Raw genomic sequence first — 20,062 nt, 5'->3', positions numbered from 1 at the left:
ATGCCATGTATTAAAAGAGCCCTGATTATACAATATATTACTTTTCCACATCCAAGTTTAGTAAAGCTGTTCTCCCTTAAAAATATATCAAAAATGAAAATAAGACTATACGATGGATAATTGGAGATCTCTATTGGTTTTACATTTATTATGACATTTCAAGAAATAATAGTTTTAATTTTAGCATTTCTTGCTACACAGGAAAAGTAATAAAAATGCTAAATATTCAAGCTAATCAGCAGATAAAAATAAGCATAACAGTAAGGGAAAATTTGGTCAATACATAATTGCTATTTACTAAAAAATTAGATTTTTATGACTTTTGGTATATTCTTTCTAACTAAAAAAATCAATTTTGACCCTGGACCATTATCTGTTCATTTAATAAAAATTATGGCTGAGCATTTAGGAAAAAAAATCTACTTTACAAATATTTTGACAATTATACCTGTCTCATTCTTTCAATTAACTTTCCCATAAATTAGTCAGGAAAAGTATTCTTAGAATTTATATAGTCACTTTATTATTCATTTTTATTTCAACTCAAACAAATAACATTTATTGAATGTCTCCTATTTGGAAGAGAAATGCTAGGTAAAGTGCAAATATGAATATGACTGAGACATACCCATGCTCATCCATATCCATTAGAAAAAATAAAAGCAATTGTATAATAACATTATGCAATTGTATTTAATAACTACTAGAATTGGAATACATATAATTAACTAGGTATAATTAATTGGCTAAACAATTATATTAGGTTCATAAGATTAATAAAACTTTTCATTAAAAAGACAGACTGAAACATTATTTGACATATAGTTTTCAACAGTAAGAAATAGGTTTTTTGTGGCAAAGGTTTATAATTTAACATACAAATGAACTGAAATATTTATATATATTACATATATTTAAAATAGCAAGTAGTATTGTTTCAATGCACATGAAATATAAGAATGCAATGAGTGGGTTGCTTAGAAAAGTAAATTTAGAGTAATGTTATTGTGGTTTCTGTCTCAGAGTGAAGTGTGTGGAATTAATTAACTTGTCTTTAAATGACACTTAATCATGCAGGATACTGTGAGTGGTACTTATTTGGAAGTAGAAGATATAAAGAAAAAAGATTAGTTTAGACAGAAGACTAAAAATATCTAAACTAGGGAAATGATGATGGAAAGGCAATTTGGGCGATAGGAGAAGAGGAATGAGAATCTACTCGACAGTTCTTTATTTTGATGTAAGGCAGGTGAAATGTGTCAAACGACTTAGAGGAGGTAAAATGATAAAGCAAAAAATATTCTTAAATAGCTAATCCTGCAGGTCGCCAAATAACTGCATATTTTGGAGATATGCAAGGATTTCACCTGAAAACACCTCTAAAACAGACAAGTCATAGTCTCTGCTAATAAGACTCAGGAAGCAGAATATATTTATTAAAACATTTTAGGAAACTATAAGTGTGTGGACCGGATATATAAAAACTGATGATCTATCTCGACCTTAATTTTACAAAAGAAAAAGCAATTCAAAGAATGTATGTGACATTAAAAATGTCATAAACAAAATAACTGCATTATAACTTTCAATCTGTAAAGGTGGTAGTGCTTTTGCAGAAAGAGAAGGCTGGAGAGGTAATTTGGAAAGAAATGATTAGTGGCAAGGAATGATAAGTTCAGTTTTAGATGTGCAAGAATTTTTGCTATTATTATCTTTAGCTAGCTATCTATCATTCACTAAAAGAATGAAACTGAAATTCTGTAATTCTGTACACTAAAAATAACAAAGATTTTTGGGAAAAGGAAGTCTAGGGACAGGCCCCTTAAAACTTTGTAATTTAATAACTAGACCACAAACATAAACAATAATTAATAGTGAGAGAGAGAACGTGGACAGTTTTGGTAGATAACTCAGAGTGACTGGGGGCTTTCCCAGAGATATTTCTTAATGTACTGAAACAGCAGAGTAAAATTACTAATAACGCTGTAATTAGAGAGGGTCTACTCAGTGCTGAGACAGTGGCCAAGAAAGCTGTGTTCTGAGCGCAGGAGGCCACCATGAACATGAGTACGTGAGGCAGGGCGAAGGCTGCAAGCTGGGAAGTACAGAGGAAAATATGTCCTGTCCAGTACTGGAAGACTATATATGTATAGATAGATAGATATAGGTAGAAAGATAGAGATACATATAGATATACACACATATATATATGTATTTTGAACCAATCTTCTCATTAGAAACAATTAGACAATCTGGAGAAAAATATTAAAAATAATCTGATTGGAAGGATCTGAGTGCCAAAAAAGGTGAGGATTTCTGGAGCTAACCTGGAAAGAAAAGAATCCTTAAGGAATGAGCCAAAGCTTGTGCCTTGGACATACTTTGTGTCTTAGAGTTTGGTCCGGTTAGCAAAGGAAAATTGAAGTTTTGAACCAGCTATGATAATGATAGTAAATTCTTCACAATTTGTCGTAATCCAGAGGGCTGTATACCCAAGGAGCAATTAAAATTAATGACAACAGCAACTAGCCCTTCATTTAAGGCTAAAGCATACTTTCAAAACTGCTCAGTTAAAAATGGATTAAGGTACTACTGGAAACAAAAGTAAATCTTATCTATAGAAAGAAAACATCAAGAATTTTAAATAATTTATACAAATTTGCAGACAAACATTAGAATCCAATAAAAAAAATCATAATGAGCACAGATAATACTAAGGAAAGCTATTGAGCCTATCAAACATGAACAATAATTTCAATAACCTAATCAAAAATTAAATTACAAAAAAATTTTGACAGATAATTTGAAATAATAAATGATAATCAAATGGAAATTCTGCAAATAAATATATAAATTAGAGTTAAAGATAATGGATTTAAAAGCAGACTAGATACAGCTGAAGAGATAATTAGCAAACTTGAATGTGTCAAAAAATGTTGAACACAGAACAGAATGGCAAAGAATATAAAGCATTGAAGAAAGTATACAGATATACAGGTCATGACCAAAAGCTCTAAAAATACATGCAGTTGGAACCACAGAATAAGAAAAGGGAAGCAGCAATATTTGGTGCATCAATAAATATGGTTTTACAAAATTGATGAAACATCAAGAAGACTATAACTTGGCATCTAGCAAGGTAAATGACTAAGTGAATGGCCAGCTGACCGGTGCTCTTTAATTTTATTTTTAGAAAGGCAGAATCCCACATGCAGTGCCTCGTTTGGATGTGTCTGGAGTCTATGAAGCTTGACTACGCTACGTTCTCCTACAAAGGGTCTTTGTGACCAGTACTCTTTAATGCTTTGTTTCTCATGTTGATAATTAGTTTGTGGGGGGGTTTTGCTAGAAATATAAATTGTTTCCCTACTTTTCATTTTCATATATGTAGGCTATGAGAAAATGTATTCCAATATATTAATAGACAAACAAAATAGAAAACAAAATAGTTTTCTGAAGCAATATCATTATATTTTTATTATAAGCAAATAATACTGTATAATGACTCATCATTAAAAATTACATTAAATCTTCTATGTGATGATAACCCAATGTTGTGTCAATTTTGGTGAAATAAAACATTAGCAACCAACTGATCTGGAAAACTATTTGTTACTCAGTCATATGAGTCATTCACTTCCTTGATTTCTGGGATGTCTACCAAAAAGTTACTATCAAGAATTAATAAATGAGTTTTTAATTACTTCTATTGCCCTTTGACTTAGAAGTGCTTTGTTTTATTGCTAAATTCATAAAGGTTTAAAAAATGGAACACTATTCATTTCAATATATATTTGTTGATATGTTCTTATAAATTTCTTTGTCATATATATTAAATATATTTTCATCAATAATTTGGAGCTGTAGACATGACTCTTTAAATTTCTGAAAAAATGTCTGTTCTGCAAACTAATTAGCAAAGCCAGATCTCAAGATCAAACAAGTGAGTACAGCTAACTCAATGCCAGAAAACATTTAATTTCATTTATTTTCAGTCATAATTAATCTTTTATGTGCAGTCCTTTGATATCTCATTTCTGAATGTTAATTCTAACATAGGTAGTTAAGTCATAAAGTTTTGATCTAAATTTGTTGCCTAATGGTGTTACCTTCAATAATTTATATTAATGCTTTCTTGGCTCTATAAAAATCTACTTCAAGAGCAATTCATTTTCTTCTACAAGAAAAAGCACTTGGAAGAAGGTGGATACTAAAAAAACTATCATAATACCAGGCTCCTCTCAATAATATTTGAATTACGAAGATCTCCAAAAGGCCAAACGTTGATTCTGATACCTCACCGTGTGCTCAAAATCAAAACACAATACACACACACACACTCATAAATCTATCATCTGTCTTTCTGTCCACTTGTCCGTCCATCATTTATCATCTATCTATCTATCTATCTATCTATCTATCTATCTATCTATCTATCTACCTACCTACCTACCTACCTACCTATCTACCTACCTACCTACCTAATATATATTATCTATATCTATCCATATCCATCCACCCAATTACCAACTAATTATGAAAGACACAAAGGCTTATGGTGGTATCTTAGCAAAAGATTATTTGGAGACACCAGTTTTTCCAAATGCCATATAGAGTAACCCATTATTTTTTATACCCTTGAAAGGAATTTATTCATGGTAACATTGATCCAGAATTGGCAAATGCTTTACAATCTTATTTAAAGTGAAGAGGGAAAGGCTACTATTAAAGGTGAGGCTGAAAAGGTGAATTGACATGATACTCAGGCAATGAGTATATACAGATAAAATTTAAGAAAGAGTTCATGGGAAGTTCAGGGTCCTCATATTGATTTTCTAAGATTATCTCTGGAAAGGCATTTGTATTATTACAGGTGTACAAATAAAGTTGCAATAGACAATTTAACATATTGGCCTGGCAAATAGAAAAAAATGAAAGATAGAGATGCAGAAATTGAAAAGAATAGAAATATAGTTATACAAAAGGGAAGTGTAGCTTCATTTATTCCTTGTGTAAATACATATTTCAAGACAGATTGCAGGCTAAAGTTTTGTGTTTATAAAATAATATTCTGATATCTGAACACGAGTGATTTACAAACACTAAAAGTAAACTATATTAACTAATTATAATGAATCAATTTAAATAACTGTATTTGATATAAACATTCCTGTCCTTTTTGATGAACATTAATACTGTGATGGAAAGTAATCCATATATTTAAAAAAGAGTAAGTGGTAGAGAATTACAATTAATACCGGTAGACTATATTTCTATTTAGAGAAAATATTTCAATAGCTTTACATTTAAAATTGATAATGGCATATTGGATAACATTTAAAGTTTAAAATTTTAAAGTACTTCCTTTACAATTTTCATACAACTCAAAATGAATGACATTTATTTATTATTTAGGATAAATTTAAATATTCCAAAGCTGTTGCCTTTTTACAAGATTGAAAATTTGAGGGAAAAAATGGCAATATTTCTGAAATATATAAGCATTTTTTTATGTAAAACTGAATATTGTAAAAAGACTTAAAACTTATGCAATTAAAAGGTAGACTAAAAAAGGACAATTTAAAATTACTCCTTTGATCAGTCAACATAATTTAGACAATGTGTCATCGCAAAGATTTTTCTGAATTTATTCAAACTAGTACATGTTTAGGTGTAATTCATAACATTCTCCTGCCTGTGTGCATGAGTAATGTGTATAAAAATTTTGGAGATAGTATATATTTGATAACAGTTGTTGTTTTTAAAAACCTTAAATTATTTCAAAAATATAGTAATAGAAAACGATATTAAATTTTCACCATTGTCACATAATGGTGGAACTAATACAAATATAGAACTTTTATTAGTATATTCTCAAGTACATTTCTGTTTGTCAGAAGACAAATGCAGCCTTAACAACCATATTTGGTTATATTTAAAATGTTGCCATAAATATAGTAACAACTTCTAACAGAATCTGTAAGGAAAAAGATCAAAGCTCAGGCAAACCTATGAAAAAAACTGCTCCTTATTGAAACAATGATTTTTATATGGAAGTAAAATATCATGATATATTTTCAATTGCTATACATTACTTAATTTAAGAACTAAAGTTAATTTGGACATTTTCTTTATTTGGTCTAGAATGCTTATGTCAGTTTTAAAAATTAAGAAATCACCCTTTTATGAGGATTTTAACAGCCTAGCATTATACGCATAGCTTATTTAAAAAAAAAAAAAAAAGAACAAAGTCACAACTGGATAATTGTTATCTAGAGCTCATAGAGAATTATTAAAAATTTAACTACCTACCTTGCAACTGAATCTTATTCTCAGGACTCTGAACCAGAACAGAACTGACAGAATCTAGGTTGTCATAGTTACTGCAGCCAAGAGGACCCGTCCGTGTTTCTGTGACCTGATGAAAAAAAACATCAGCTTTACTATATAAATCAGACTTCACCAAGTTCTTTCAGTCCAATGTAGTTGTCACACACTGATACTATACGCTTGACAAGGAAATACATAACTGCCTTTACCTTTAATTCAATTTTCTTCCCTTGGGTCAGGCATAAATCTTCTGGGAAAATAATGGAAGCCTACATTGGTCAAAAGCATCACTCATACAAGGTCACTGATTTTACCCAAGATGTGACAAGAGTATGCTCCTTTCAGTAGAGAACACATTTTGACTCATATGAGAACTGGTTTGTTTGTTTGTTTGTTTGTTTGTTTCCCCTTTGGTTCATTTTCTCTTAATAAATCAGAACTGTCTACCAGGCTACTATCTAAAAGCTGATTTTATTATTTGACTCATCCACTTAAAAAAAATCTACAAATTTCCCCTTTTATGGTGGCACCAAAGTCTAAATTCTTCTGTGTGGCTTCCATCTGCCCACTTCTCCCCAACCGGTAGATTATCTTGCTGTCCAAATGGACATTCTTAATTCTAATTCTTTTGCTTGCACAACATCCTCCCCCAGCAACCCACCTTCCTCCCCTTTGACAAACTGATATTCTCTCTCCTCAAGAAAGCTAATGTTCAAACACCCACACAAAGTATCCCGTAATGATTCCCACTTCCAACATTTCACCATTTCTATAAAGTCACGATTTGCAGTGCACAGTCTTAGCACTTAATTACAGAATCACACGTTGTGGACTGGCGTTTCCAGGGTGTCTTGGGAACAACAGTATCACGAGGTGAGGAGGAGTTTAATCACCTACGTGAGACAGAAAATTTATCCCAAGGATAATTTTTTTTAAGCAAACATATTTTAAAACAGAGGAGCTTTGTAATAATCTTTGTGTTTTAGAAACACATTCTATTCTTGATAATCAGAATATTTGCAAAACATCATTCAGATCATTTCACTCCACTGTTCACAACCTCACAATACTTTCCCAACTCGCAGGGAAAAAGCCAGAGCCCTTTGTAGGTCTAAAAAGAATGCCATACTATCCGGCTCCTTGTCACCTCTCCAAGCTCCCCACACCCCTCTTTCTCACATGGACTCCAGCCACCCACAGCGGACTCTGCAGTTCCTTGATCATGCAAGTTATCCTCTCGTTTCAGAATCTGACTTGCTGTTTCTCTACCTGGGGAGATTGCCCTCAAAATATATCTAAGCTCACTCCTCCTCTTCAAGTGTTCGCTCAAACTTCACTCTCTGAGGGCTACTTGGACCCACGTATTTCAAACACATGTGCCTCCCACACTTCCCTCTTCCAATCATTGCTTTCCTCTTCTCCTTCCTTTGTTCTACTTGTTCCACGTTGGTCTTCTTCTGACGTGCTGCCTAATCCACTCACTCATCATGATTACTGTTGACACCTCTCATTAGAACACAGCTCCCCACGTGCAGGGACAGTGCCTATTCGTTCATGGATGTATCCTAAGAACCTAACATATTAGGTTCTAGTGTAAACACATGGGTGTGAATTGAGGTGAAGGGGACAGTGTGAAGGGAAAACTAAACCAAGGCATACATTAAGACCTTTGCTGAGGCGATGAACAGCTGAATCAAGCAATGGCAATAAGACTTATCTAAAGAAAATTAATTTAAGAAGCAATTAGAACTGGCAACTCAAAAATTACTTTATAAATGTCTGTTTGCATTCCCTTTACTTATTTAACTGTAAACTTCCTATTCATAACTACACACAGTATCCGGCATATGGTAGGAATTCAATAACAATGAACTAAATGGATGAATATTTTATTTTTAGTTAGAAATCTTTATTACAAAAGAATAATTTATTAAAGTTTTTTGAGAATCTCTGAAAGAAAATACAGCAGTCCCAGTCAATATAAATTTTTAGAGCAATCAGTAGTTTTAGAAATCACCTAGGCTCACCATGTCATCATACAAATGAGACACCGGGAGCCCAGGTAGGTTGTCCAGCTACCTTGGTATCATAGAAGGGAAATGAGGGCTGAAATTGGGACTTGAACCTCCCCACTCGTAAATCAAATACCCATTCAAAAATCATACTGGCTTTCCAATCTCTACACCTAAGGTTTTGAAACTTTGCTTGCCCTGATCAATCTCATTCATTCCCGTTCATTCTGTCTCTGTCTCTCTCTTGCAATAAAATTACAATAAAGCACCATTTAATTGGTCTAGATTGATGTACAAGTCAATTAGAATGGTGTAGTATCTTGGGCCATTCTCATGAACAATCTATATTGCTATAAATGTGCTTGTTAATATACTTTGATTGAAGGCCAAATGAACTGGCTTTTATTCCAAGTATTAATTTATTAATGCTTTGAAATATAAATTCCTATGCATTCTTATATTACTTTATACTAGACTTCTAAAAAGTAAAATGTAAGTGTTGGTTAGTTTCTAGTATGTCCTAAAAGAGCGCACTGGTTCCTATTCCAACACTTACAGGATCATTTACAACTGCATATGCGTAAAGCCATAGAACTAATGAAAAGCTTTAGAAAATGTTGATACTAAAATATATATAATTTATATTTAACTATACATATTCTGTATATATTATATATGTTAAAATTATAGATAATTATATCATATACAATACTAAAACATAACTTTACATCTGTAACTATATAAAATCTTGATTTGTTATAATTAAATATATAACTATATATAATATATAATTATATGAGATATATAATTATATATGATGTATGACAACTAGTTATAAATTGAATATTTAGAAATTACATAAATATATAATTTGTTTCTTTCAAATGAGGATATTGAGTTTAAGGATATTCTTAGTATTTATTTACTGTTCTCTGCCAGCCATTAATTCTTATTTCAAATTTTACTAAGCACCTAACGTCAATCTGCAATTTTATTATAGTCTTAGTTCTTTATCCTGCTGCAATATTTCTGGGGCTTAATATTTAATTAAGAAATTAATTTCCAAACATATGTTAATAAAACAAGCATATGAAAACAAAATAGTCAATTGGAATAAATCTATTTCAGTAGCGAAGACATTTTTAACTTTTAAAGTTGTTTTATTACTTATAATATATTTTGCGGGGAAAGTGCAAATTCATCTATAAAATGCTGAGTATCCTGAAGTGAGAAATACAAGAGTAGATCAATGCTAAATTTTCTTGCATCTCCACACAATAAGCATTATACTTTGTGCATTATGCACAAATTAATACCATGATTTAAAATACAGTTGACATTGTCAATGTTTCTTGAACCCGTTCCAACCATTTAATGGAAGTTTGAAATAGTACATGATGTATAATCAATGCCCAGATGACTCATATCTTTACATAAAAAGCACAAAAACAAATCAAATACAAATTCAAAATAGTGCCATTGTTGAATTATTTATCTATGCAAATGACTTTATGCTGAAAACTATTTTCCCCAGTTCGATGCCCCATAATTTCAATAGATAACATACTTTTAATTATAAGAATCATTTATTGTAGGATTGTATTTTTAAAAACTAGAGGTTCTCCTACAGGAAGAAGAGTAATACTTGAAACATGAATATAAAGAGTATGATTATAAACAAGATTAAGTTATATGCATTGACAAAACGTACAAAATAAACGATACAAGTACGAATTGTAAAATATAAGACATCTGAAACGCTGTTGATAGAATAGAGTAGGTGAACTACTGAGGTTTGAGGAGAGTAATACAGAAGACAGCATGCATTTTATTTAGGGGCGAAACAGAGCACGTCTTCTCGGAGAGCAATTGCTTCAGAGCAATTTGCACTTGTACCTGCCCCCATGAGTCTAGGCATGGTTGCCATGCTTGACCTATTTTTTGCATGCCCCATAAATTATCCTCCATCAAAATAATACACATGTACGCCACCCACAGACAGCTCCATGCAAACCTGTTGAGAGTATGTATGCCCTTTGAGCCCACGTTAAAATATGAAATTACACATGGAACTAGAAAAGAGAAGTTCGCTCGGATTCTTAAAGTCTGTATTCAGTAGGAAGTGGAATAAGGCAAACTGGACACAATTTAGTCACAATGAGGTTGCTAAATACAATGAGGACTCCCTTGAGCTTAAACCACGGTTACCATGGAATTTAAAAGCGTGGCTCTTGATTGGTCTCAGAGAGGCCAAACCTACAAGCCCACGCCTACAGATGCTATTTTGATTTCTGTTTTAAATAATACAGAACTTAAAATCACAGCAATTGCAAGAAACGGTATGGGGGAGAAAAAATCTTTCATTAGGTTCCTCGCTACAAGTATATACATTTATAAAACTGACATTTTTTTTTTTAAAGCTACATTTGTGGTGCCTATAAATGATGTCATATAAATGGTAAGCTTGCACTTCCTTATAAGAAGTCTAAAGGAATCTTATTCCACTACAGTTGGACAAGAGTTTTTCTGCTGTGTTCAATATTAATAATGAAAGCAGCAGTTTCATCGCCACGGGGCAGTCGCAAACAACAAACACAGACTGTAACCAGTCCAGTGCTGTGGCACGCTGTCTGCATTCTGGCAAGAGTTATTAGGCAGCCACTGCAGTTGTTACTGCCACTGTGGGCCAGTCTGCCACTTCTGCTGGACAAGAGAAATGACATGTTAGGGAACTCAGGAGCCAGAGGTCCTTTTTCTGTTGCTTCACATAAAAAATAAATGTAATCCAAAGCAGTATTCATTACATTTATTTTAGAAATGAGAGCAGAGAAGTAAAACATTTAGAATGATTTTTCTTTTATTGTTTATTCTATGAATTATAATCTCACTTTTAGTTATTGAATCTACTTAAAATGACCACAAACTTTAAAACACAATGGTAAAAAATATTTCTAAATCCAAGTCTAGAATACAAATACTATATTTTTTGAGCTTGTGTAAATTATCATATAAAACAGTGTTTTATAATCATTTTCAACAATGACGTTGTCAGCTATCCCATAAATGAAAACACAGAAGAAGGAGCTACATGAAAGGCTAAATTTCATATAACAAAGTCATTGAAAAAAATGGATTAGGAGTGCGTCCTCAGCCCATATTGCCTCTCCTTGGAGACAGTGATTTTTAATTGGAAAAGAAAATGCATAGGCTATTCCCTATAGCTTTTTCCTATTTTCCTCCCAAATCCTTTCTGTACCTCTATATCCAATTACTTTGTACGTAGGCTATTCCTTCAGCTTGAGGTGTTTTTTCTCTCTCTTTGATGAAGTAAAGAAGGAAACAGTTAAACCAAACATTCTAAAGATGTTGCAGACTCTAACCTTAATTGCACAGTGCAACTCAGCTTGCAAACCATATCTGCTGCAGGATGAGTGAGCAAAGAGTTACACTGAACAGAGCAACTCACTTTATTAATTGCTGATGTATAATTTATTTTATCAGTGTTTTTCTAAATTTACCCATCCTGCCCACCTGGTACTCACCCTGGAGTCTCAGTCAAGCAGTTAACTGTGAGCTGATGCTCTAGATGATATAAACAGTTATCAACTGGATGATCTATTTTGCTTCCATTTCACAAAGTAACCAATATATGTGCAGATACAAATGTCAAGTGCTGGGCTAGACGCGCCTATCATCATGTTGCAGCACGAGGGCCATAGAATCAAGAGCACTGCCAATCTATCATGGCGGGGAGTGCGTGTACCCCAGGACAATCTGTCACTGTCAAAATGCCAGCCAGAAAATGCTCTGCCATACCACACGATGCTCTGCCATACCAGGATACTACCGCAGGGTACCTACCAGGTTATACACAGTCTCTTTTGTGTTTAAAATTTAATGAAACTATTCCATTATTAATATTTTAAAATTTCTCCTTTAATTTAGGAGTCAGTACAGTGTGTTATGACATCCCTCACAGCACCTATTTTATTAAAAAAAAAAAAATTCTTCTACCAAAATTTTGTATTACTCCTCTGAAATTCCATATTTAATATTACTATTCTGAACTATTTATTAACACATTTTATTACTTATGATTAAAAAAATAAAACTTTTTACTAGACCCTTTTGATGTTCCATAAGTATTGAATATTTCTGAATTCCATAAGCACATCGAAAGCTTCTGATAAAGTTCTCTTTTTAATAATAAGACAACTAATACTCTTTCATTTGTTACCCAATAGAGCTGGTAGTGCTTGAGAGAACTGATAAACACACCACACTAAACTCGACAGACCCAGGTGTAATTAGCAAGAAAGAAGTGGATTTCTTGTTTCAACTGGCCATTACAAAAACAGTTCTGCTGTTATTTTTTTTTAGCCCCGAAAATAAATTGGCTTTGCTCACAAAAAAATTTAGGGTAAATCCAAATTCTTTAGCAACTGATAATCATTGAAAGTCAGTACTGAAATGACGTCAAATGAGCAACAATAACAAAAATATTACATAAGAGAATGAGAAATCTCATATTCTATATGAATTACATATGTACTATTAAAATTCTAAGAGCCAAAAAACACAATTTATTGGCCAAATTGCTCAGCAATACTGTAATCACACTATGCACTGCTGCCCCCCCTCTTTTTTTCTTGTTGCTGAAACAGAGCCTGAGGATTATAAGTAAGATAATACTTCATCATAAATAATTCATGGAGACATAACAAAATGGAAATAAAAAGTTTGATAATTTTTAAAGGGTGCAATCGTGTATTTCCTGGACTATTCAGAAATGTTAAAATTTAGAAACAAAATAATAAAAATCCACTGTGAACTCTCACTGCATTTCTTGTCTTCATCTTCTATTACCCATTTGCCCCATCCTCATCTTCTTTGTATTATTTCTTCCTATTTATTTCCTCCAGAGACTAGGGTGCCACAGGGACTTCTATGCCTCCGTCGTATCTCTGGGACTTCGTGGAGCTCTAGTGGCACTGAGCATCCCTCAGAGTCCAGTCCCAAACTGCATGCGCTGGAGCCACCTGTAATCACAGTGACTTGGGAGGTACTCCTTGATCATGTGGCAACTCTGAGCCACACGAAACAGGAACACTCACCAAGTCATAGAAAAAAAGACACTGAAGGAGGAAATGATTCCTCAGTCTGTACCATTTTATGTTTTCCCTTCTATGAAAGACTGCAGAAAAAATCCCTATTCATTCATCTCATTCATCTAGCATTGTTCGAGGGAAAAACTTTTAAAGAAGTGATTGATTTATTCTAAACAAATCAACCTTGACTGACTTTTTTTCTAAATAATTTTTATTTTATTCACTATATTTTCAAAAATAGTTAATATGCCTTTTAAAATAAGTTATAATTTCATCTATTTTTTGGCTCAGTTGACACACAAGTAGTCTTTACCTGACGACATAGTGAGTGCATGGGTATCTGGCCATGTTTTTTGGGACCCGCTGAAAACGTATGAGCTATTATTGAGTTCTATTATGTTAAAGTGTCATTTCAGCTACTTGAGATTGGTTGCACCCTCCTCCTCCATTAATATTAATTTCATTTATTGATATAATTATTGTGCCTCCTACTAGCAACCCCTTTGTCTCTCTGAGAGTCTATTACTAAGTTATTATGAGTGGGGGAGTCAGATAAGCAAGCTGGGCAGATTTGTTAGTTCATAGCAAAATGGTGTCTGAGTTGAAATGGTTTTTCTTTTATAGATTATAAATTTCATTATGATTTTTTATTGTTTTTTTTTCCCCTTTTTATGAAATTTCTATATATTCAAAAGCTCTATCTGCTGGGTATATCATCTTCATTCAATCTTAATTCCATTTTTGTGAATTTTTCTCTCTTTCCATTTTTTCAGTTTTGAGACACATTTTCTGTTCATTTTCTATTTGTAACAATTCTCCATTAATTATTAAAATTTTTCTCAACAGCGAAGCACTCTGAGCTCTATTTTTCAAGTTTTCAAGAACTTTATCATCTGTATTTCTTTAAGGTTTAGACTGTTTTCTGTGCTCTTCTTTTTTCTGTCTGGCTCCTCTTACAGGAGTTGATGTTTTCTGTCTCTGTTTACTCGCTGAGACTCTAGTTCACCAGCGAGGACATGTCACTAGCAGCAAACCCGAGGGCAGCTGAAGATGGCGTTGTGCAGTCGTGGACTCAAAAACAGCAGCAGGAGCCTGTTGCTTCTCCGTTAAGCTATTAAGATTCCATAAAGCGCCTCCGCCCTGGGGTGCTTTCTGCCTTGGACAGGGTAACTGCCCATTTATCTGACCCTTCTTCAGCTCCTGAGGGCCCGAGAAACCAAGCTACACTTGCGTGCGGCCCACGATCTCTGCCTGCTAAATTGTCCCTTGGGATCAACTGCTTCTTAATACTCACAATTAAGACTTTCAGAGGCCGGAGATTCTCTCTTGAACTTTATGACTCATAATGGCACCTAACTTTTAGATGTTACAATTTGAATTTTCACGAATACCTGACAACTGTTGTGTCCCAAACTGAATTTAATATCTCTGGACATGTAAGTCCAGTCTTCTGTCATGCCCTGTCAAATTGAGGAAAACCCCATGCCCATCACATCTCTTAGTCTTAAATCTACTTTCATCCTCTGTAGTTTTTCCCTAAACCTTATTCTGGATAGTATGCAACACTGTAAATTCCACCTTCCCCAACCCACATGCAATCTCTACTGCTACTGCATTAGTTAAGGCCTTTATCGCAATAACATCTTAACTTATTTTTATGCCATTAGACGTTTTAAGTCCTCCATTATGTTTCTGAGTTACACTGTTGGTAAATTTCCTATTCTAACAACAACAATAAAATTATGGACATGTCAAAAAATTGCTATAGACACCCAAAAACTTCTTGCTTTAATTTCCAATTTTATTAATTCAACAAAGGGTAATTAAATGTTTTCACTCATATTACTAAAATAAGTTGAATTTAATTTAAATTTTAATTAGATGCTTTAAACTTAAAAACTGGCAACTAATTTCTAACAAAATAAGCATCGAGACAAATAAAATATTTTAAATCAAGTAAAAATTATATGTATTAAGTAAAAAAAGGAAAGATTAAAAATTTTTTATCTCCTTTTTTAGATTATAATTTTCTCTGGGCATGTTCTATGTTGGATGCGATTTTTCAAACTTTAACTTGGACCCAAAGGTGAACTTGTTTCAGAGTTTAAACTAAATTGCTTTAGCCTTTTGAGTTATGTGAAGGTGAGAGTACATTTTTCATGCACTAACTAAAACAGGCTCCAACCTTTTCTACTTACATAAGTCACAAATGACTAATGTTATATATTTTAAACTTGACAGGATTATTATATTTTTCAAAGAATCCTTTAAATTTAAAAGAAAATATCTAATCATTTTTAAGATGACAAAATTTTCCATTTATGAGTCCAGAAACTGTCAAAGAAGACTGTAGTTTAAAGTAAAGAAAATACAATTAAGGTCAACTCAAATTTCTTTCTAGGTTAGACAGAGAAAGGATATAGGACAAATATCAAATTAGTGTAGCATTTCAGGAAAGAAATGTTAGGAAGTTAATGCACTTTAAAGTGCACTTTAAAATGTAAAAGTAATTTAAACTCTACCTTTTACAATCCAGCTGGAGGGGAAAGCAGCAATCCCTGAAATATAAATTCTATACCTGGCACATGAGTTTTGATCACTTAAAACTTTAAGCTCCTCTTAAGCAATGGAATGGGGAAATATCTGTCAACAAGTGGCATAAAATAAATTTGATGTATAGATTACGTAATAACTTACTTTTTAAATCTAGCTAAGTCTTCTTTAATTCCCTGGACAAAAATTGTTCAAATTTTACGATGGAGGAATATATATTAAACCTTTAATATATAAGGTTTAGAATGTTAAAGAAGAAAAATATAATCTTTTTTCTTTACATTAATATTAACATGTCGTATTTTCATATTCATTTATATTCCAGCTTACTGAGATGTTTTGTTTTTCTTCCTTTCTTTGTTCACTTCCTTTCCAGTTTCCACCAATTTGATAAGCCTGCCCTGTATATCATTAAGTCAGTGATGAAATGATTGACTAGGAAATAGTCAGAGGCATTGCATCCTTCAATTCCAGAGACTATTATCTGTGCTGCATTATATATAGTAGGAAGTAAAAAACCTTCCAAGTGTTGAACAACTTCGTTGAAGTATGATTCAATAAAGTATTACAGAGGACGTATCTTGGGAGAATATGCAGGATGCATTTGAAAGGTAATAAAATTAAGTCAGAGAGAATAGCTAAGAAGCACTATAATGGGAAGTGCCTACACAGGGTTCCTATCAGGAACAGAGGAGGGGTAGAAACCAGAGAAAACCACAGAAACCATGAACAGGTTAGATATAGAGAACACATAGAAAGAATGGCATATACAGAGCTTATTTCTAACCATTTAGAACTGGATAAAAATGTGATAAACAGAGGAAAACTTTTTAGGTTACTGGGAAAATTAGAGGGGAAATTGGGCTTGAAGACAGGAATGAAAGTACATATTTAGGAGTTGTCAAGATAGTGTCGACTGTTGAGAAAACATGAAATCCTTAAAACAGATGCTCTCCTTTGATGTAATTCTTATATGTCAATATTTCTATTAATAAAAATGACCTCAAATGCACAATTATTTAATAGCAGTGCCCTCCCTTTACTGAGTTACATTGACAGTAACTGGTATGTAGGTCATTTATTTCCTTATACCATACTTCTTAACCTTATTCTTTTTTCAAAACTGCAAATATTTAAGTCAATGAAAGGTTTATTTTGAAGATGACCTTTCCTAAGGTTGTCATTTTTCCAACAAATTAAAAATTGCTATAATTTAAGAAGGGGAAGATCAAACTGTCTCTTATCCTCTTTAGTCATGAAAAAGTGCTTTGTTGAAGAGATAAAAGGCACGTCAAGAACACTCAGACCTCATAATTTTGGTATCCATAATTAATGATAACAATCTAGGCAAAAATTGAACCCGATCACTTTATAAAAAGGTTGTTGAAGTTTGAGATCCATAAAACTATTTTTATTCCCTAAAATTGGGAAAAGAGAATTTTGGAATGTTCTACCAACCACTTTTCCCAACAACGTTCTAGTGATGATGGGTAGAGATACCTGCATTCATGAGAAAGCCCAGCCTTCATCTCAGGTTCAGTGAGTTTTCATAAATTCTAATAAACAGATTATTGTGTCATAGTTTAGGTCTAACTAATCTGCCCTTTTCTACCCTTGATTTGGTTTCCTCTTTAATAACGAACTTCTTTGGCAAAAGGTAAGGGGATCCTGGCTTATTTCTACCATCAAATTGATTTTCTACCTTAGAGCTTGCTCTTAAGTCCTCTATTTATCTGCCTCATCCTGTAGTTCTGGGCATAATTAATAAAGTTAACATTTATATAGCCCTTACTATGTGCTAGGTTGTTGTAAGCACCTTAAATATATCAATTTGTTTAATCTTCACAACGGCCATATAACATAAATGATATTATCATCTCCATTTTACAGATGGTGAAACCGTTAGAGACATAGTTAATCTGAGTAAGATCATACAGTCAATAGGTAGAGAGCTGGGACACAAACCCGGGGTCATGTGGCTCCAGAATCTGATCTCTTGTGGCTCTGCTTGCCTGCCTTTTTCTGCTACATGACATGCTGAAAGAGGAAGTAGGTACAAATAGGTAGAGAAAAGGAAAATAGGAAGATATTTTCCTAACAGGAATTCCACTCTATTCCTGGGAATGCAAAAAGAAATCGGAAAAGACATGTAACATCTAACAATGGCTGGTTATAGTCTGTTGACAGGTAGATGGACGAATTTTAGAATATGAGAGTAGCGCAATGTAATTTTTTCTTTCAGTTAATTTAATATAATATTTACAGTATCGTTTTTAAAATGTTGAGACAGTAAAAAGATCAGTGCTTGTCAGTGGCTGTGGGGGAGGCAGAGGAGGAGGGATGAAGAACACAAATTTTTAGGGCACTGACAATACACTGAATGATACCACAATAATGAATATGTCATTATACATTTGTCCAAACACATATAATGTACAACAGCGAGTGAATTATAAGGTAAACTATGGACTTTGTGTCATTAGGATGCGTCAATGTATGTTCATCAATTGTAACAAATGTACCACTCTGCTGGGATATGTTGATAATGGGGGAGGCTGTGATGTGTAGAGGGAGGAAATATATGAAAATCTCTGTATTTTTTCCTCAATTTATAAATTAAATTAATTTTAAATTTTACCAACTCACAATTCAAGACTAATTTTCATGTAGTTACAGATAACTTCAGAATCATACTGGCCTAGGAAAGTATGAATGAAACCTGCAGTCTGTCTGTTTCTTTTTTCATGGTCCACCAAGAATTCCTAGGGTTACAGAAACAATTTCACCGTTCATATTCTTCTGGACTTTCCTCTCATGCTCTCTTTAATTAAATAAAGTTAATTAAATACATTAATTAAAATAAAAAAAATCTAGAAAGCTCATAAACCATGTACATATTCTAATCTCAACTAAACATTTCTTACTTTATTCCCCAGTTTTGTTATCAAATACAAGAAAACCAATCCAGTTTTTCTTTGAATTCAGACAGTGATGATTAATTTAAAAATAATTTTGAGAATTAATGAATTCTTATTCACTCAATAAACGGAGAACACACTTTCTCTACAGAAGGGTTGTCAGGTATACTATAAAACAAATTCAACGGGAGTCAATCTATACATAGTTTAGGAAGATTTTTTCCCTTCTAAAGGGATATTTCACAAATTCAACAGTAACATACAACAAATATTTTTTGAGTGTCGCCATGTGAATATAGCATGGGTTCCATGTTCAGTACTGCAGACATTTCAAAGATGAAGAGATTCTGCCAAAAAAGCTTTACATGTTAGTTACACTGATGGAATTTTCTGGATCAGCTGTACTGTGATCTTGGTACTTTGGAGAACAGGAAGTGCAATATACAGAATTATTATAAAATAAAAGAGGAAGTGTGTGTTCCTAATAAAAAATAAGCTATTTCCAAAGAGGGTTTTGTGTCTTCTTTCTGCTTATTAAAGAGCTATTACTGTGCTACTCAGAGGCAGAAGAAATACGAGGATGCTGAAAGATAAAAGCCTATTGGGGATTCCTGTGAAATTTTTTAAAACTGTTCCAGCATCCAAGTCATAGTTGCAACCACTTATCTAATTTTAGAAAGTCTGGGATTGCTGCAGTTTCTGATTGCTACAACATCATCAATTCTGCTCATGCTGAGTTAGGTTCATTTTATTTCAATTAGCATTTACTGAACTCCTATCATGTACTGAGCTCTGGTAGAGAGATTGGAGGATAAATAAGTGGCTTCTTGGGATACAATAAGTGCTTGATAACTATACTTAAAATAAGTATAACTAATCTTTATAGAACTTTTTTTTTCATGCTCAGCATTGTGCTAAGAGCTTTTCAAATATCAACTAGTTTGATCCTTATAACAAATCAATATAATCTTCATTCTATGGATGATGAACCTAAGTCATTGAGATGTTGAGTATTTTAATTGTCCAGGTATCAGTGCTAATGATCAGTGTAGGTGGGATTTATTCAGCTATTCTGTCTGTAGAATTCATACTGTCATTCAATTAAATGGGAGAGCGAGTGGTTAATGAATGAATACATATA

The 20,062-nt window shown here is 32.9% G+C and overlaps 1 protein-coding gene across 1 annotated transcript in view; it reads right to left on the bottom strand.

The window, feature by feature from the left end:
* The window catches only part of BRINP3 (BMP/retinoic acid inducible neural specific 3), a 225,353-nt gene that overhangs the window by 85,140 nt on the left and 120,151 nt on the right, over window positions 1–20,062 (bottom strand). The window contains exon 4 of the mRNA XM_039883348.1: window positions 6,313–6,418. Coding sequence (XP_039739282.1) covers window positions 6,313–6,418 — 106 coding nt within the window. The remainder of the gene's footprint in view (window positions 1–6,312; window positions 6,419–20,062) is intronic.

This window comes from Pteropus medius, unplaced genomic scaffold, assembly GCF_902729225.1.
Source record: "Pteropus medius unplaced genomic scaffold, Ma_sr-lr_union100, whole genome shotgun sequence".
In the NCBI taxonomy this organism is placed as follows: domain Eukaryota; kingdom Metazoa; phylum Chordata; class Mammalia; order Chiroptera; family Pteropodidae; genus Pteropus; species Pteropus medius.
This window is presented reverse-complemented; position numbering and strand designations above follow the sequence as displayed.